The 20,700-nt window shown below is 45.2% G+C and overlaps 1 protein-coding gene across 1 annotated transcript in view; it reads left to right on the forward strand.

Moving 5' to 3' along the window:
- NAA15 (N-alpha-acetyltransferase 15, NatA auxiliary subunit) overlaps positions 1–20,700 on the forward strand; it is a 761,793-nt gene that overhangs the window by 238,893 nt on the left and 502,200 nt on the right. The window contains exon 3 of the mRNA XM_069242270.1: positions 12,551–12,655. Coding sequence (XP_069098371.1) covers positions 12,551–12,655 — 105 coding nt within the window. The remainder of the gene's footprint in view (positions 1–12,550; positions 12,656–20,700) is intronic.

Here is a 20,700-nt window from a genome sequence, read left to right on the forward strand (position 1 = left end):
GAATTTAGGGGTGTGTTTAGGTCTGGGAGGGCAGTAGCCAATGGCTACTAGCCCTGAGGGTGGCTACACCCTCTTTGTGCCTCCTCCCAAGGGGAGGGTGGTCACATTCCTATCCCTATTGAGGGAATCCTCCATCTGCAAGATGGAGGATTTCTAAAAGTCAGAGTCACCTCAGCTCAGGTTGCCTTAGGGGCTGTCCTGACTGGCCAGTGACTCCTCCTTGTTTTTCTCATTATCTCCTCCGGCCTTGCCGCCAAAAGTGGGGCCGTGGCCGGAGGGGGCGGGCAACTCCACTAGCTGGAATGCCCTGGGGTGCTGTAACAAAGGGGGTGAGCCTTTGAGGCTCACCGCCAGGTGTTAGTTCCTGCAGGGGGAGGTGAGAAGCACCTCCACCCAGTACAGGCTTTCTTACTAGCCACAGAGTGACAAAGGCACTCTCCCCATGTGGCCAGCAACATGTCTCGAGTGTGGCAGGCTGCTAAAACCAGTCAGCCTACACGGGCAGTTGGTTAAGGTTTCAGGGGGCACCTCTAAGGTGCCCTCTGGGGTGTATGTTACAATAAAATGTACACTGGCATCAGTGTGCATTTATTGTGCTGAGAAGTTTGATACCAAACTTCCCAGTTTTCAGTGTAGCCATTATGGTGCTGTGGAGTTCGTGTTTGACAGACTCCCAGACCATTTACTCTTATGGCTACCCTTCACTTACAATGTCTAAGGTTTTGCTTAGACACTGTAGGGGCACAGTGCTCATGTACTGGTGCCCTCACCTATGGTATAGTGCACCCTGCCTTAGGGCTGTAAGGCCTGCTAGAGGGGTGACTTATCTATACTGCATAGGCAGTGTGAGGCTGGCATGGCACCCTGAGGGGAGTGCCATGTCGACTTACTCATTTTGTTCTCACTAGCACACACAAGCTGGTAAGCAGTGTCTGTGCTGAGTGAGGGGTCTCCAGGGTGGCATAATACATGCTGCAGCCCTTAGAGACCTTCCCTGGCATCAGGGCCCTTGGTACCAGAGGTACCAGTTACAAGGGACTTATCTGGATGCCAGGGTGTGCCAATTGTGGAATCAAAAGTACAGGTTAGTTAAAGAACACTGGTGCTGGGGCCTGGTTAGCAGGCCTCAGCACACTTTCAATTCAAAACATAGCATCAGCAAAGGCAAAAAGTCAGGGGGTAACCATGCCAAGGAGGCATTTCCTTACACTTACCTAGGCAAAAACCTCTAGTTGTCACCTTGAGGGCCTCCCAATCCAAGGATCTTGAAGAGGCTGATCCCTTATTGGTTTTAATATGGTCTGAAAGGTGTAGGCGAAGGGATTCTCTGTATGCTTGGTCCTCTAACGAGCCGGGGGTCAGTCTCCATGTTGGGACAGGAGGCCTATCCATTGTCGCTTTCCAAGTAACCAGTAGGGGGGTTATGGTACGGTAATGTGCGAGCAAAGTATTCTGCGCGAGTCATTCCCTGCGCGATATCTGCTATACACACCACCCTATCTATTCTGGTATGTACTTGGTGAAGTCCTGAATAGAATGAATAATCCCTCTCAGTGGGGTGTTGGACCAGCCATATACTGCATAGGCAGTGTGAGGTTGGCATGGCACCCTGAGGGGAGTGCCGTGTCGACTTACTCGTTTTGTCCTCACCAGCACACACAAGCTGGCAAGCAGTGTGTCTGTGCTGAGTGAGGGGTCACCAGGGTGGCATAAGATATGCTGCAGCCCTTAGAGACCTTCCCTGGCATCAGGGCCCTTGGTACCAGGGGTACCAGTTACAAGGGACTTACCTGGATGCCAGGGTGTGCCAATTGTGAAAACAAAAGTACAGGTTAGGGAAAGAACACTGGTGCTTGGCCCTGGTTAGCAGGCTTAGCACACTTTCAAATCAAAACTTAGCATCAGCAAAGGCAAAACGTCAGGGGGTAACCATGCCAAGGAGGCATTTCCTTACAATTGACAAATGCTTTTCTAGTATGGCAGCCGTCACGGTTAAAGCAGCCAATTTTCTGGCGATCCTAGGGAGGTTTGACACAGATGTAGTCTGATAATGGCACAATATGAGGACCTCCTGCCAGAAAATGTTAAGGCAGACACCAAAAATATTCTCCAAAAAGGATAACGACCCTCTGCGGAGAGAATTGATTTTGCCATAGATATTTCCTCAACAGGATTCAGGCAGTTAGCTGGAGTGGCAGCACTCAGAAGACAAGGCTGGCTGAAAGCGACATCATTCAGACCAGAAGCCCAAAGTAAAATCTTGGATATGCCATATGATGGAGAAACATTGTTTGATAAACACATTAATGACACTACCCAGGATATCAAGGCTGATACCGATATAGCCAAGTCCCTAGGTACATTGCAGATGAGGAGACAGCCGTTTCGAGAAGCTAGGGGCAGAAGCTCCTACTATCATCCAAGAGGATTCCAATCATATAGGCAAAACTATCAGCCATTCCAGGGTCAGTAAAGCACTAAGTATGCCCAACAATACCGGCAACCACCTTTAGCAGCATATAAGCAGCCAGGAAGAGGGAAGCAGCCCTCCAGAGGGAAAGAGTCTGTTAGAAAGCAGTGACCTTACATCGGTGCTGGTTACCCCCCACAATCTGAAAAAACATCTTGAAGGCCTTATATCCCGCTACCTCCAGCAGTTGTCCCTCTTTACAATGGAAAAATGGGTCCTGGGCATCATAGCCCAAGGACATGCGCTAGAATTAGTTAGCAAACCTCAGAATGTGCCTCCAAAAGGAGCACCACATCCAGTGCAAAACAACTCTTGAGGGTGGTATCTATCATGCTAGTAAAGGGTACAATAGAAGAAGTTGTGAAGGCTCAAATGGAATCTGTTTCTCCTCCTTTTGCTTTCTCATAAGGGAAAAGTCAGGTGACTGTCACCCTATCTTAGACATTCAGAGGCTCAACAAATACTCTTAAAACAGTTCTTTCGCATTGTCACCCTGCAAGATATCTTACATATTTTCAAATCACTGGGATCATATGACGGCTCATGATCTCCAGGATGCATATTTCCATATTCCGATTCACCCCAAACATTGACATTATTTAAGATTCAAAGTAGCCAGCACCCTCTACCAGTTCAAGGTTCTCCCATTTGGACTGAAGTCAGCCCCACGAATATTCTACACATGTTTGGCACCTTTGGCAGCTTACTTAAGACAGAAAGATGTGCAGGTATTGCCGTACCTGGATGATTGGTTAATAAAAGTTCCAAAGTTTCAGCAAGCTGCAATGCTTGCCAAACTGTTTTCAGAACAACAAGAGGCACAGAGTCTCACAGTAACCACAAATCATCATTTATTCCTACAACAAGATCGACTTTCCTAGGTGCAGTCCTAGACACCACCCAAGACAAAGCATTTGTCTCACAGGAACGGCAGTCCAAGATTCAGCAAGTAGCCCAACAACTTAGCAGAAGAAAATCTTTTTTCAGTTTGACGGTACAAGTCGAATCTGGGGATGCTATCCTCTGGAGTTCCTCCAATTCTGAATTGCAGACTACACATGCGCCCATTGCAAGAAAACTGGACAAGCAGTGGATAGAAGTTCATGAGTCATTCGAGGACATCATTCGAATCACCCCCACCATGATAGCATCTATGCAGTGGTGGATCCAGAGTGGGAATGTTGCAATGGGACTAACCTTCCTCGCCCAGGTGGCAGACTTTGTCATAACAGATGTGTCCCTAGATGAGTGTGGCACTCATCTCAAAGATCTCTCAATCAACGGTAAACGGAGCATCTTCGAAAAGGGAGTGCATATAAATCTACTGGAGCGGAAGGCCATAGCACTTGCTAAGTTATCATTCCTACCCAGAGTTGCAGTCTCTTCCATATTGATCAGCACAGACAATACCACCAGCATGCACTACATCAACAAACGGGGAGGAACAGGATTGTCCTCTCCTATCGCAACAGGCACAAGCAATATGGACCTAGGCCCTCCAGAACAATATCACAGAGTGGAACATGTTCCCGGAGCGACCAACTTGTTTGCAGACAAGCTAACGTATGAGGATTACCAACTGTCATGAGTGGGAACTAGATCTGCAGATTGTACAGAGCATCTTCGCTACGTGGTGTGGCAAACTGAACCTAAACCTGTTTTCTACGAAAAACAATATAAAATTCCAGTATTACCCAAACTGTCATTACCAGGAGGGGTTGTGGTGGAATGAATTTTTTATCAGATGGTCAAAGATATTTGCGTACCTTTTTCCCTCGATCCCATAAATACTGACAATGTCACCTTCAGTGGATTCCCCACCGCAGATGGAACAAGGTCACCGAAGACCATCTGATCACTATCTTCTCGCGGAACCCACCTATCAACACCACCAACACTGACACAGCATCCCACATCCTCAGGCAGTGGATTGACAACTGTGCCAACTCTCTTGCCCCGATCAAAAATCCTTCCAACAGACTCCCCGACAGAAAGGCCTTCTGGTTCACTGCCAACCTCCAAGGATCTAAGCAAACATGCCGAAGACTCAAAGTCAAGCACACAGCCTTCAAGACCTCTGTCTGCAGACACCACCAACTCATCTGAACCACCAAGAGAACCGCCTGAAAAGAACGCATCAACAAAAATGCACACAGCCACAAGGAGCTCTTCAACATCGTGAAGGAGCTCTCCAACCCCAGCTCCAACGTCAACGACATCCTGCCATCACAAGACCTCTGCGACTCCCTAGGCACCTTCTACTGCAAGATCGCACCCCCCCACCCACCCCAATCAACCACCAACACCACAGACTTACCAGCCTCCTGCTCTCCTGGACCCACGTCAGCGATGACACTATCGAAATCATGAACACCATCCACTCTAGCTCACCATCCGACCCCTGCCATCACCACATCTTCCACAAAGCAAGCTCCACCATCACCCTCCATCCGGGAGATCATCAACAGTTCCTTTGAGTCCACCACTTTCCCAGAGAGCTGGAAACATGCCGAGATCAACGCCCTCCTCAAGAAACCCCAGGCGGACCCAAAGGACCTCAAGAACTTCCGGCCCATCTCTCTGCTCCCCTTCCCGGCAAAATTCATAGAGAAAATTGTCTACAAACAACTCACCACTTTCCTTGAGGAGAACACCACTCTGGACCCATCCCAATCCAGATTCCACAGCAACCACAGCATCGTAACCGCCCTCAGCGCTGCCACCAACAACAACAGAAGCATACTGGACAACGTCGAAGCCACAGCCCTCTTTCTCCTGGACCTCTCAGCTGCGTTTGACACTGTATGCCACCACACCTTATGCACACGCCTCAAAGACGCAGGAATCCGCAACAGAGCCCTGGGCTAGATCATCTGCTTTCTCACCGGCAGAACTCAGAGTCCACCTCCCTCCATTCCGCTCTGAAGCCCCCGAAATCATCTGCGGCGTACCCCAGAGCTCGTCCCTCATCACGACCCTCTTCAACATCTACATGGCTCCGGTCGCTATTATCCCTGATCTCACAACCTCAACAACATCTCATACGTTGATGACACCCAGCTGATCCTCTCCCTCTCCTAGGACACTGCCAAGACCAACCTCAACGAAGGAATGAAGGCCATTGCCAAATGGATGAAGAACAGCTGACTGAAACTGAATTCCGACAAGACTGAGGTCCTCATCTTAGACTCCAACCGTCCCGCCTGGGACGACTCCTGGTGTCCTGCCACACTGGGAACTGTACAGACACCCACAGACCGCGCACGCAACCTTGGATTCATCCTGGACTCTTCACTATCTATGACCCCGCAAGTCAATGCCATCTCCTCCTCCTGCTTCAACACCCTCCACATGCTTCGGAAGATCTACAAATGGATCCCCATTGAAACCAGAAGAACAGTCACCCAAGCTCTCGTAAACAGCAAACTGGACTATGGCAATGCCCTCTACGCATGAACGACTGGCAAACTCCAGAAAAGACTGCAACGAATCCAGAATGCCTCCGCACGCCTCATCCTGGACATCCACTGCCACATCACAGCCCACCTGAGAGACCTACATTGGCTCCCCATCAAGAAGAGAATCGCATTCAAACTCCTCACCCATGCTCACAAGGCACTGCACAACACCAGACCAGAATACCTCAATAGACTGCTCTCCTTCTACATGCCGGCCCGACAGCTTTGCTCAGCTGACCTTGCCCTCGCCACCATCCCACGCATCTGCAGAACAACCACCACCGGCGGCAGATCGTTCTTACCGCCAAGACGTGGAACACTCTTCCCACCCACCTGCGTCAGACCAAGGACCTCCGTACCTTCAGGAGACCTCTCAAGAAATGACTGTTGGAGCAGTAGCAGCCCCCCGCTATCCCCAAGCACCTTGAGACCCTCATGGGTGAGTAGTGCGCTTTACAAATTCCCTGATTGATTGAACTAATGAAAATTAAAAGGGAACCATGCTGGATCATACTCATTGCCCCCAAGATAGCCTGACAGTTCTGGTTTACAGAGCTTCTATTTGTCTTGGAAAAGCCACACATTCAGCTGACACGCAGTCCAACACTACTCATAACGAACAACAGCTAGATACTCCATTCCATCCCAGCTTCTCTGCATTTGTCAGCCTAACTCCTGAGTTCCATGAATTTGAGAATGTGAATATTCCCACATACGGCAGGGAGATTCTGGCGACGGTCAAAGCAGACTCCACCAGTAAAAGATATTAGCTCAACCCCAGAAACAGATTCTACCTGACCTTCTACATCTTGTAAGACCTGGGCTTGCATACTGTTCCTCTAAGCTGCATCTACCGTCTATCACATTTCCGAAGATCAAATAAATCACCACCTCTTTGGTCTGTGAGAATCATCAAACTGTTCCTCAAGGGACTTTAGAGTTTGTTCTCCTGTGAGGGAACCTCCCCCGACCTTGCACCTCAATATAGTATTAAGTTGATTAATGAAAGCTCCCTTTGAACCAATCCACAAAACAGATTTAAAGCATCTCACATGGAAAACAGCATTACTTTTGGTACTTACATCGGCTAGACTCATTAGTGACATTCAAGTATTTACTCTTCATTTAGTTGACAAGAGACAGTCTTATATTAAGAACCATCCCCAAGTTCATACCAAAGATCCCTTAGTATTTCCATCAGAATGAGCACAAAATATTAAAAACACTTTTTTCCTAATCTTCAGACAATGGCGGAGAGATCTCTGTACACCCTCAAAAAAGATGTTTAAAATTCTATTTACACAGAACAAAACTTTCAGAAGGCAGATCAATTGTTTGTGGCCTACAGAGATTTAAAGAAAGGATATCCTGTTTCCAAACAAACAACAGCAAAGTGGATCTCAGTAGCCATTCAGTTCTGCCATGTAAAATCAGGGAACCCTTAACACAGAAAGTTAAGGCTCATTCTACAAGAGCCATTTCTGCAATTACGGCTCTATTTGCTGGTGTATCGATTCAGCTGATTTGCCAGGCAGCAGCATGTTCCAACAGACACACACCTCCACCCAGCATTACTGCCTGGATGCTGCGGACAAAAAGCGATGCTGTCGTGGGACAAGCAGTACTGCGCCATCTATTTCAATAAGGCAAGCCACTTCGAATTAATTTTTTCCCACCATCCCCTTTACCAATGTAAGTTTGATGTTCATACATGCTAACTCCTGACTATTCGGATTCAAGCATGTGAATCTATGAAATATCCAATTCTGGAGAAGATAATTAGTTACTTGCCTGTGACTGTAGCTCCCCAGCATTGGTATCTTTCATAGATTCATATGCGACCCGCCATCCTCCTCATCGAGGCTCCCCTTATTTCCCTTCACTTCTACATCACACTTGTGCTGAAAAATCGGAGAGACTGGAGCCTCCGTGGTGAGGGTTCTAAAGGGTACTGTCGCCTGGTTAGCTGGACTTTTTTTTTAATTGAGTAAATAATCTAATAAAGTGAATTTATAACATCTGTGTAGGATTCTTTACTATTGCTTTCTGTGGTACAGTGGGACTCTCACTTAGGGCAGATCCTGTATGCAGTCACCTCCAAACCCTGGATGATATCTACCAGATTCACTTCGTATTGGGCCCACTGAGACTTCAGTCTCACTGCGCAGTCCACATGTGCCAGTTGAAGTGGGCAAGCAAGAGGCCAACAGAACCAAAACTCTCAACTGCTCTCACTGATCCAGGCCTGAGGTTGAAGCATTGGGATCATGCCCAGAATGTCCTGGACTTAGTAGTGTGGAGGAAAGGCCCTGAACTGCACCCTATCCAAGACTGCTCCTGAAGAAGTAAGTCTTTGTGATGGAGTCACATGGGTGGTTTTAGCTTAGTGATCAAGAAAACCCCAATGATGTTGAGAGTTTCACTGTTGTCTGGAGGTGGACTCTGATTGGTAAACCTGCCTTCACTTGTTGATGTAGTGGTATCCACTACCTTTGAAGATGGGCAGCAACCACTGCCATCACTTTCATAATCACCCGAGAACTTCTGATAAGGTCACAGGGAGCATGGCAAACTGAAAATGTCGTTAGGGGACCTTGAGCCACAGTTAATGTGTGTCTGAAAATGAAAAACGCATCCAGCAGTTTCAAAGCTACTATTTAGTTGTTGAGCACTAGGGCATACAGATTCAGGGCTAGTGTAAGGATTTTGGAATTGTCCTTTCGCAGGAATGACTAAAATAGGACGAAGGTCTCTGTCCTTAAGTATAAGGAAATAGCAGGAGTGACCAACATTCCCTGTTTGAGTCTGGCACCCTTTTGATGATCGCTTTGCACAGTAGAGTTCACACATCTTAGAGTCTGATGGTTAGATTCTCCTCAGAGTTGCCCTGATGTGGGCCGAAGGATGGCATGTCGGAAAGAAACACTGGCATATCCCTGGAGGATGATGTAGAGGTCCTGTCTGTTGATCACTTATATGTGATGGACTGCCACCCTGGGAAAAAATATAGCATCCTGCCTCCCTAAGGGTGGCTGTGTGATGCAAATGACAAAAAAAAGCTGCTTGCAGGCTGATGCTGCAGGTGAGGGTGACTTTGGCAATTTGTTCCCTGGTGACATGCATGTTATCTGCTTTATTCCCCCATCCTTGGACGCAAAGGGGCTGCTGAGATGACTAAAAGGGTGTGTGAGTAAGCTGCCATTGTCTAGATGCTAAATCTATGAAGTTGCCTTAGGACCAAGCCTAATGGAAGAAATGTATTTGCAGGGTGGTGGTGGTGACGAATTAGTATTCACTTTGCTGGTTCAAGCTGGAAACTGAATTTGTGTAAGAAAATGAGTTGCCAGGTGCAATTCAGTGGTGCCTGGCTGCCTGCAAGAATAAGCTTTAGACTAAATGCCCATAAGGGTGTCAGCTAGGACTTAAGTTAACAGCAGTCAGGATTCAGAAGAAATCTGCCCAGGCTGAAGGACTTCAGTATGCACATTTGTTTTAGCCTCCGCTTATGGGATTCGTAAGTCCAGGATCGCAGCAGCATGGACTACTGCAAAGAAAATACTGATCATAATGTGGGGGTAAATCATCCTGATCTCCATTGTCATTTCCAAGTGCAGAAAACATTGGTCTGAGTAGGAACCAAATGTTAGTGGAGCAGCTGAGGACAGCTGTGTGGTAGATGCAGTATTTTGTCTGAATCAGATTGCATGGGAACCAGTAATGCTTGAATTAAGTCAAGAGTGTCAATTCGGTCTAGGTGGATTTGGCTCTGGGTTGGACACTGGGCTCAGCTTATGATCCACCTTTGGCCACATCAGTACCATTATGGATGAGGAGACTGGCAGAGGTCTAGAACACAGATTGAAGTTGGCACTGGAAGTGGCGCAGAACCAAAGCCACATTCCAGAGGCTCAGATAGTGCTGAGGATGGATCTGCCAGCAGTAAACCAACAGGAGAACCATACGAGTCCCTGGGGTCCAAAGTGGGTCATATGGACCCGTAATCGGGCATTGCTTCCCTACAGCCTCGACATGCTGCAGTGCTGCAGATGGCTTGGGCAACTTTGCTTGCATGGGGTCAACAGTGGAATCGGTTTCTCAATCGGAGAGCTAGATCAAGTGGCACTTTGATGCCCTTGTGGTTTCTCTTTAACTAGAGAGTGGCAGACTCTTGTCGAGTTCCTCTTCGCCATCTTGTGTTCCGACTTGGACTTCAACATACTGAGGCCACAACCTCGAAGAGGACGTGCCACTGGTTAGCAATGAGTGTGAGAACAATTCTTTGCCCTCAGTTTAGAGTGGGACTTGCTTACCGTCTTTTAATATTTACTAATTCACAGCTTTGCTTCATGGTCCTGGACCACATACAGGTACGTGAGGATGCATTCTTCACGTGATATGTAGTCGTGTCCTGGAACAATACCCCAGAGCCTCATGTGGGTCTGTCACTGACTAGGAAAAGAGCAGCCATTAACCATGACTAGTTGGGTGAAATTGAGATTTATCCTTTCTTTGCCAGCTTCTGTATCAAAGTTATGACCCAAATAATAATGTTTCTTCTCGCTTACCATGGGATGTTGTATGTCGTGGGACAGATCAACTGTTAGTGCGTTAGGGGGTGAGACCTGATATCAGAAGGAGTTGGCGATCACCGTTTTTTTTTTGTAATTAAACCGTGGGTACACTTGTTTTAAAATTATTTCAAAACCATAAAGCTTAGTGTACAGCATCAGTTATTGCCAATATTACAAAGGGGAGATATCCCTTTGGAGCAGACACTGTCAAACGGTACACATCATTGTTACAGAGAGGAAGAAGATAAAGAAAATACCTTAAGGGTTGTGAAAGCCTCTTGTTATTTCATCAGTAGGCTCTACACATTTCTTTCATAAAGTACTGTACCTTTGTCTCATTTCTGGCTGTTTATTGTCCTTTCTAATCTAGCTGGCACTTTAAACTTGCCTTTACAAAAGGACGTCCTTCATAGTCAAAAGTGCATATTTCACACCATTCCTCCCCATATCTTTAAATACCTATTTTTACATTCTCCGTCTTGCAGCATTGCACCAATCCATATCTGTGACCCTGTCAACAAATTTCAGTGATGCTTTCACCCCATCTACGTGATACATTTAATCTGGCCACAGCCAGGCCAAATTACAAAACCTTAGTTTGTGTTTAGGCAGTGCTCTACCCGTATTCCAAACAACATGAGATGAACATTCCACTTAAGTGTTCGCTAATGTTCTCCCAGTATGTAGTACTTTAGTGCATTCCTGCTATGTATGGATACATGTCCCTGTCATACCACAGTGTTTAAACAGAGGTCCGACTGTATGTATTCCATACACTTAAATTTCTTTCTATTGTAATATGTTTGCTGTGAAATTCCTAATTGTACCTGTTGGATCACCTCCTTAATTGTTACTTCTTGAGGAGCCCACTTGACTTCCTACTGTTCATCACCTTCAATATTGTCTACGTTATGATCCCTTTTTTCTCTAGCTTGTATCAATAGGTCTGGTGCATTATGTGTTAATGTTCTGTAAACTAATAATATAGCTTTCTTACATAAGGGTCCATTGGTGATAGGGGTTGTATTGGTATATGTTAATCTGGAAATGTCTGTAGTGTTGTAACTAACTGTTTCAAAATTATGTATTGCATATTTAATATTTGCTTTACAGCATTTCCTACGTATTCACATTGTCCCCATCACTTATTGGTTCTGGTGATGTCCTACTTTTTAAAACTTTTTATGGCGCCCACCTATCTCAGGGCTTGGCTGCCCCACAAGAGTAGTCTTTGTGGTAATGATCCCCGACCAGACCACAAGATCACCAATTGTTCAGCAGCTTGAAATGCATACCTAATCATAGCTACGGTTCAGGCCACATCTGGGATGGGGGGAATTACACCCATATATTAATGGAGGATACCCGTGTATTTCAAATATTGGAACTAATCGCACGATTGATCTCCCTTTCAACCAGTGTGGTGTCGGAGTGCTATAGCTCACACTTATCATAGAAAGATAAACTTGAGACATGAGTAAAGCTCTTCCTTGAGTCCTGAGGTTTTTAAATTAGAAAATTATTCTGGTGTGAGGACCACAAGGATTTTCTCCTGCAGTGTTGCAGATGAACTGTTCAATTCCACTGAAGCTACTGAGGTGGATTTGAATGGATCATCCTCAGCACTTAACTAGATAGTGTTAGGTCATGCATCTACTAAAAGTCTGCCTTTCTTTCACATAGTCATCAGTTGGTATTTTATTGAAGGATAGATGTCTGAGGAAATGTCCTATTGAACTTGAGTTGCATGTGTGTAGATCGTCATGGAAAACTTTGTTCATATTCATAATGGAGCCCGATATTTCTACCAAGTGGTGTTTCGAATTGGGGATTACTTAAACATCTACTGCATCATGTTCTCTGAGCATTTGGGCACTTGTACAATGGCGACGGCAAGACAGACATGAACCACCATAGCTGCAGGTAAGTAACATGTACATTCTGCATAGCTTGATTGTTCGTCTTTGCTTTTTTTCATTTGGTTAATGGTTAAGACTTGTAGCATGTTCCTAAAATTATGTTCTTGAAATTATTTTTTTGTTGATTTTTAGAAACTTTGGCAATGAAAGGACTGACACTAAACTGCTTAGGAAAAAAGGAGGAAGCTTATGACTTGGTGCGAAGGGGTCTACGAAATGACTTGAAGAGTCATGTTTGTATCCTTTTTAAGTTATTCACTTGGCTTCAGGAGTCTAGCATCGCATTTATCTATGGTTTTTCACACAAGTTTTTATTATTATTTTTTATGTGTCTTATTGTGATTTTATTTGGAAGGACTTTGTATTTTAACACATGCTATTCTAAAGAGGTATTCAATATCATTGTGCTAGATCTGAAACAATCTTTTCTACACTGATGATTTGTCTAGCTTATGTTGTGGGCAGAGTGTTCAATAGTATAATTTAATTTTATTTCAGGTTCTCGTTATGAAACAGGCCAGTTACATTGAATAACATTATGTCTGAGCATTCTTTTCAAAAATACATTTTGGATACTAGTAGCTAACTTACTGAAAGAAGTCTAGAATGAATGTTCATCCTCTCTTTTCAGAAGATGGTGACCTTGCCCATGGACCAAATGCACCAATCATATCTAACGTTCTCTTGGCCTTACTTAAAGGAAATTGTTTTCTATAGAAGTACTGAAAGTATGCAAACTAGGCCTTTTATTAAACACTGGTATCTGTTAAATCCTATACAACGACAGCCGTTAAGAATGTGTCCTAACATCTCAGCCCATTTCATTGGTTGCTCCTTCCTACCCCACATCCTGGCGACCCTCCCACCTTTTCTCTGCACAAGCCAATCTGGGTCACAGTTTTAAAGCATTATGGTGTCACTTGGGAGGCTGGTAGAGCACACTGAACATGAAGTTTTGCAGAATTTGTAGTATTTGTTTCAAAGCATGATAATTCCTGCTACTCTTCCTTACATAGAAATATATCTGTGTAAGACTTGAGTGTGGCATTATTAGGCAATTATAGGTTTTTATGGGTTTCTGGTATCTGTAGACGATAAACTGGGTACAGTGCGTCTGGAAAAATTGGAAAGCAATTAAAAGTGAAATCCTGGTTTAGTGTACCTGTATCTTGGTTGCTGCTTACTTTCCCAGGCTGTAGGAGAAAACATACCTCAGCCATCTATTTTTAAAATTGACACATCCCAAGATTTCTGTTGTTGCGTGTAGGGCTGCCTTTGTCCTCATTCGTTGGATTAGAGACCACATTGAACATGTTCGTCCAGTTTTCGCAGTGTCTGCTCTCTAAAGTAGGTAATTCCCTTCAGTCTTCCTCAGGCAGGAAGATATTGCTGCCAAGGCCTCACGCTTCAGTTCCCCTGGATCTCTTGAGTGTTGGGGTGCCGGAGATACATGGGTTCTCAATGAGTTTGATAATGGATACACACATTAAACACCAGTGAATGTTTTAGTCGAGAGCCTCTGTACTGGTTGACAGTAATATTTGGGCCTAGTGTTGGCCATCACTCAAGGAAACCTATCAGCCCCAGCTATTACAAAAATGTAGAGAGACTGGGAAATCTAGAGTGATCTGGCTTGCATGAATTCTAGCAAGTTTGACTACCCGGAAAGCCCCCCAAATGTCAAATTAAGGGATTTTAAAAAACACATTTTCTTTACATTTCTTTGACTAAAAATAAACTACAGAATGTCGGAAAAACTGCAAAAGTCCCATTATCTAACTTTCCCACACTTTGCCTGATAAAAACCGTACCCAGTGTGTGGGTTTCCTATTGCATGAGTCAAGAAAAGGGCAAAACGTGGACCGTGTGAAGACCTCATTAGCAATGTACGAACTTAATCATGTCACAGTTTTGGCCTGTTTAAAACCAATATGATCATGTCAGGTACTGTTTTTATTTGTTAAAATATTGAACCTTGGATGTTGGGACATTTGCGTCAACTGACAACTACTTTCTCTCTTCTCAAACGTACAGCACTTATCCCCAGGAACAGTGTAGTCATTGCTCATTGGCCTTGGCAGACGTGGCAGAGATAGTTGCTGCTGAAGGAGATGGGTTTCTTCAAAAAATTACTAAGTAGAGGAAGTTGTGGGTGAGCACTTGGAATACCCCGCCTCATGATAGTCAAGTGGCGGTTGAAAGGCACAGCTTATAACTTCCTGTGAAACTGCTGAAGCAAGGTTGCAAATGAAAGTGAGGTGCTTAAGTACAAGGCGAAAAAGCATGCAATTGAAGGAGCTGGAAACTCTTCCCATCCTATTGGGTTACAAGAAAAATCGGACCAGTAAGGAGTTGTTGGCTTGACTTCTTAAAACAAACTCGAAAAGGAAGGTGGGGCAGGCACCCACCTTCGTCCCTTGTGGAAAAGATATCCCCAGACCTCGCTCTTCTTTGAGAAGAAGAAAACGGCACAAGTAGTTTCATACTAAAACAGGAGGGTCTTAGAGGAATCTATGCCACCTTATAAGATTTCTACTCACGAAGGCTTTAAGAGGCCAACACAGGAAATAGAAGCAAAACATACTGCAGTTATGCTATGGAAGGTACAGAGAACCAGAAATAGGGGAGGAAGAGTTCTTCTGTACACAACCTGAAGCGGAGCAGTCAAGATTTGAGGTACACTGTGAGGAGGAAACACTTTGGAAAGGCTATGAGACATCTACTTTTCAAAATCCTTTCTACTAGGTGATATGCCACTGGATAATTAAAAGCTGCAGGTGGCTGTAGGGTACAAATGGGCATTGAAAAGGAAGACCCCTCTTCTTGTTTGGAAACCTTGAGCCTGGCTGTAAAAAAAAAAATAAAAAAAAAAAAAATAATAATAATAAAGTAAAATAAAAAAATATTAAAAGCTGGCATCAGCCAAGGCTATTAGTCCTAGAATAGAGAATAACCATAGCACCTCTATACTAGAGCTATTATAAATTTAATTTATATGTGCAACCTGATTCATTGATTGCCTCAATTGTAAGGAAAGGTCATAACACTAGCATCCATGGGACCACCTCCAGCCACAGAAAGTAAGAGATTGGAAACATCAGACAGAATAATGTAGACGGCCACAACCACCTGAAGGTGTATCACTATCTCTAATGCATTTGGGAACTGGTATGGTCACCTACATTGGGAAGACATGTGAGACTTTGTCCCATGTCCCTAAAGAATATCAAAAAAGGGCTAAGGTAGTCATGGAAGAGAGCAAAAACATTGCTGCTTTAGACACAGTAGTTAGCTAGTAAACAAACAACCTGCATATATTTAGGGAAACATATGTGGTTACCTACTTCAGGGTTTAAACCTGAAGTACAGGCAAGTACATAGTTGACATGCCTCTTCTAGGAAGTCATCGTTTCGACCAGTGATGGACTACATTCTGGAGTCCATGAAAAAAGCAAATGAGATAGCTTAAGCTTTGGTGGGGCCGTGCAGACTTTTTAGCCCATGCTCAAGACGAGGTATCTCTGAACAAAGTGGTCTTGGGAGAGCTACATATCCATCCTTAGCGCAAACCCAACCCACAGAGAGTTAGGGCAGATGGCAAAATAGCATCAAGCCTTATTTTTTTATCCGTTTTAGAGGCAGCACCTCTAAGTGTATCAGCCTCTGAACCCAGCAAATGACTTGTTCTATTCCCTACAATTATACACACATTCCCCTCCCCCCAATAGTGGAGAGGATAAAGGAATTCCTAGGCACTTGGTAGCTAATTACAATAGACAGAAGGGTACTAAACATCATAAGACATATCTTTTGTATAGCGGCCATAAAACAGTACCTACAATACCCCCAAAGCAACTAACATACAGCAAAGATAAAGAGTAGGTACTGCAAATGGAGGTGCCAGAACCTTTGGAAGAAGAGGCAACAGAGAGAGTGCACCAAAGGGAACAAAACATGAGAGTATACTCAGTGTAATTCCTGGTCCCAAAGAAAGATTTAAATTTGCAGCCAGTATGAATGTTGTCAACAGGTTTGTCAAACCCAAAGTTTCTAGATGGCTGTGATACAGGAGGGCATATCTCTGTAGGAAGGAAAGGACTGGTCAGCAACTATAGACCTACAAAACTCACACAGACTGTACCTCAGGTTTGTGTTGGCCTGCACCATGGGTATTAGGAAGATTTTTGTGTTGGGAGCTGCTCACCTTAGTTGATAAACCATCTGTGTACCATTAGCTAGACAAAAGGCATGCATATTCAGTCCATGCAAGGAGAGCTTACTTACTGAAAGCAGTGAGTCTGCTTCACCAACTAGGGTTCCCCAAAATTGAAAAAATCTTCTAGCTCTTAAGAGATTAGAAAGACCTCCCTGTGGGCATATCTAGATACAGAGTGCAAGCATCATAAGAACAGTCTCTTTTTACCATAGGTCACTATATGTGGCTGTTAGGTTGATTATGAAACTGGGATTGTTGGCCTCTTGTACCCATTTAATCACTTCAACTCTGCCTCAGGCCATCATAACAATTTTCAGACCTGGGCTGGGGAGCATATACACATAAGAATACGGAATATCATATCAATTATCTGAAGCTAAAAACATTTTTCTTGGTCTTAAAGGCATTTCAGGGTCAAATTCAAGGAGAGTACAGATTGCGTCAAATAATGCAGCTGCTATGTGCCACCTGAAATAAAAACAAGGGAGGGTGTGGCAGAGCCTTCTCCACTATCCAAACTAACTCAGTCCTTCTAGAAGGAAACAATTGCAAGGATACGTGCGCCAAGAAATTGACCATTCACGCGCGTGCTGCGCATAACTAGCCAAGATCTTTGGCATTAGCCTCTCCATACCCCTAAAGCAAAAAAGGGATATCATTGCTCCATGCAATAGGGCATCAAGGCAGTTTTGTGACCTGGTTGCACACCCCAAGGACACGACCTGTTAGGGGAGCACATATATTGCTCTAAAAGGCTTATTTAGGCTTAGAAAGTGATAACGCATATAAACTACCACAAAGTATAGGAATGGTGGAACATTTGATAACAGCACATTTTCTACTGTTCTGAAGCATTTCCTAGCTCATTAACCATTAATTTCCAAGACAAATATCACTTGCTCGCTTGTATGCTAAAGTACGCCAAATGATGTTTAAAACGCTCCCTGCTGCATTTAAACGCTGTTTTCATTGACTTCAATCCAGATTCAAATATGAGCATTATCTGCCTTAGGGGAGCACGTATATCGATCTAAAAGACTTATTTAGGCTTAGAAAGTGATAACGCATATAAACTACCACAAAGTATAGGAATGGTGGAACATTTGATAATAGCACAACGTGCGCGCTTGCCAAAGGGGCCGCGGCGATGGGGGAAGGAAAGGTGTGCGCGCGCGCCTTACAGGGAACATTGGTCGTGAGTGCGGGGGTTGTATGTCAGTCACAGACCCTCATGAAGACAGGTTGTGGTGTCTTAAGTTCGGACCACGACGTGGAAGGGTTCCTGTATTGTCAGAGGATGAACCCGAATGCCCTAAGAGAAAGAGAGACTAAGCTCTTCTTAGCAAAAGCTAAGAGAGGAGACAAGGATCATCGGAGATCTAAGACAAGGGACTCTTCTTCTCATAAGTCATCGAGATCTCATAAGAAGCGGCACAAGCACGATTTTAGCAGCCATTCTTCCAGACATCGGTCTCAGTCCCCTTTGAGATGACCTCGTATGTCGTGGGAGGTTAGTCCGTCTATTACTCCCCAGTCTGAGTCCTCAGGCTTCTCTGGCGCTATCACTGATTGAGGTTGTCGAGACCCCGGCGAGTCGTCCGACTCACTTTTCACCTGTGTTGGTTCAGGAGTCGGTGGCTCAAGTTTTGGATGTGACCCAACAGCCTCAAGATGACAAGAGGTTTCCTGCCTTCCCGACTCCGGGAGTGGATCCGGCAGCTTTCCTAAATGCTATCTTTAGCATTTTTAACAAAGCTATGGCCCCTGCTGATGCACCGGCTGGTCCCACGGGTTCATTAGCGTTCTCCTTGGGTTCACGGGCGCCGTACAAGTCGGCTCAGTTTGTACTTTTCTATCAGGCTGAGAGTGCTGGTTCAGCGCCGATGACGTTGCCTCAAATGATACCGATGGAGTCAATACCACCGCCTGATGCGTAGGGACGCAGTTGATTCCACCACGTCCATCTGCCTTGAAGCTGGTGTCGGCTAACTGTCGACGCTGAGTTAGGAGGCCAGATTGAGATCGAAGAGGAGAGCATTGAGGCTCTTGGAGGAGCAGGAATACCAGCAACAGTTGGTAGGGGAAGGAGAGATTTCTGAGCCTATGGGGGAGTTTTAGGATCTGGACTCGGCAAGTGGACTGGATACCTACCCTCAGTGGGATCTTTCGTCCCCAGGCAAATTCACAGAGGGGGCAGCATCCTATCTCACTGTCATAAGGAAGGCTGCTGAATTTTTAGAACTTCTGTTACCAACTTCAGAAGTTAAGCCAAACATTTTGACTGAGGTGTTGCGTCCTTCCTCTACTTCTGTGGAGCCGGTACTCCCTTTCAATGATGCTCTTACTGAGCCTATTTTGGACATTTGGAGAAAGCTGGTTCATCTCAAGCGGTTTACAGGACTGTGGCAAGATGGTACAGGGTTGCTACTGTTGATCCTGGATTTTTAGCCCAACATCCGACTCCTGAGAGCTTGGTGGTCCAAGCTTCTTGTTCTGCTCAATCTGTACCTGGCTCGTTCCCTGCTACTCCATCAGACAGGGAGTCGAAGAGAATGGAGTAAGCAGCCAAGAAAAGTTTCTCCTCATGTAGTATTGCCCTGAAGTTGGTCAATGCTACCTGTGTGCTGGGGAGGTATGTTCATGCCATGATGGACACGGCAAGAGCTGTGGTGCCGAACTTGCCTCAGGATATGCAGGGGCAGTGTGATGAGCTCATTTTGGACACTCAAGCGGCGGCCAAACACATTATCCAGTCTGGTCTGTATACAGTGCCTTTTATCAAAAGGTGCAGTAGAGTTGGTTCCAGAGCAGGAAAGCGGTCAGGGATGCTATTCGAGATATTTCCTGATTCCCAAGAAGGATGGCCGATTGAAGCCTATCCTGGACCTGAGGATTTTGAATTGGTTCCTCAAACAGCAGACATTCAAAATGCTGATTCTAACACAGGTGCGTCTGGCGTTGAACAAGGAAGATTGGATGGTGTCTGTCGGTTTGGAGGATGCTTATTTTCATATCCCCCATTCTGAAGTTGCACAGGAAGTGTAGGAAGTTGGCTCTGTATATACTATTTCAAAGTGAGAGATAGTGTGCACAGAATCCAAGGGTTCCCCTTAGAGGTTGATAGTGGCAAAATTAGATAATATTAATGCTCTATATTGTGGTCGAGCAGTAGGCTTATCAGAGGGTAGTGTTAAGCATTTGTTGTACACACACAGGAAATAAAAGAGAACACTCACTCAAAGACTTAACTCCAGGCCAATAGGTTTTTATATAGAAAAATATTATTTTCTTAATTTATTTTAGAACAACAACATTCAGAATTTGGGTAAGTACATAAATTGTAAGGTACTTCACACAGGTAAGTGTGGAACCTTGAATTAAAACGGTAATGTACACAGTTTTGGCAAATATGGCAACAAGCTATTTTAAAAGTGGACACAGTGCAAAAATCAACAGTTCCTGGGTGATGTAAGTATTGGTTAGTTTCTCAGGTAAGTGAAGCACTTACAAGTTCAGTCTCTTGGGCATAGGCAGCCCACCGTTGGCAGTTCAAGTCAAGCCCAAACACCCAGCAACACAAGTGCAGAGGTCAAACTAGGACCCACATAACATAGGTGCTTATGGAGAGCAAGGGTGCTCCGGTTCCAGTCTGCTAGCAGGTAAATACCTGCGTCCTCTGGGAGCAGACCAGGGGGGGGTTTGTAGAGCACTGGGAGGAGGGGGTGTCCCAAACCGGCACACAAAATACACCCTCATCGGCACTGGGGCATCCGGGTGCAGTGTGTGAACAAGGCGTCTGGTTTTGTTAGTCAGTGGAGATACCCGGGGGTCACTTTGGTGATGCAGACAGGGAACAGGTGGGCTTCTCGGGCCAACCACCGACTGGGCTAGGATGAGGGCTGCCTGTTGGTCACTCATGCACCGGAAGTTGGCTCCTCTCGGTCCTGGGAGCTGCGGGTGCAGTGCTTCTTCCAGGCATCGGGTTCTTTTATTACTGGGCAGTCGCGGTCAGGGGGACCCTCTGGATCCTCTCTGCAAGCGTCGCTGTGGGGGTGCAGGGAGGTCG

Source organism: Pleurodeles waltl, chromosome 1_2 (genome assembly GCF_031143425.1).
Source record: "Pleurodeles waltl isolate 20211129_DDA chromosome 1_2, aPleWal1.hap1.20221129, whole genome shotgun sequence".
Lineage (NCBI taxonomy): Eukaryota > Metazoa > Chordata > Amphibia > Caudata > Salamandridae > Pleurodeles > Pleurodeles waltl.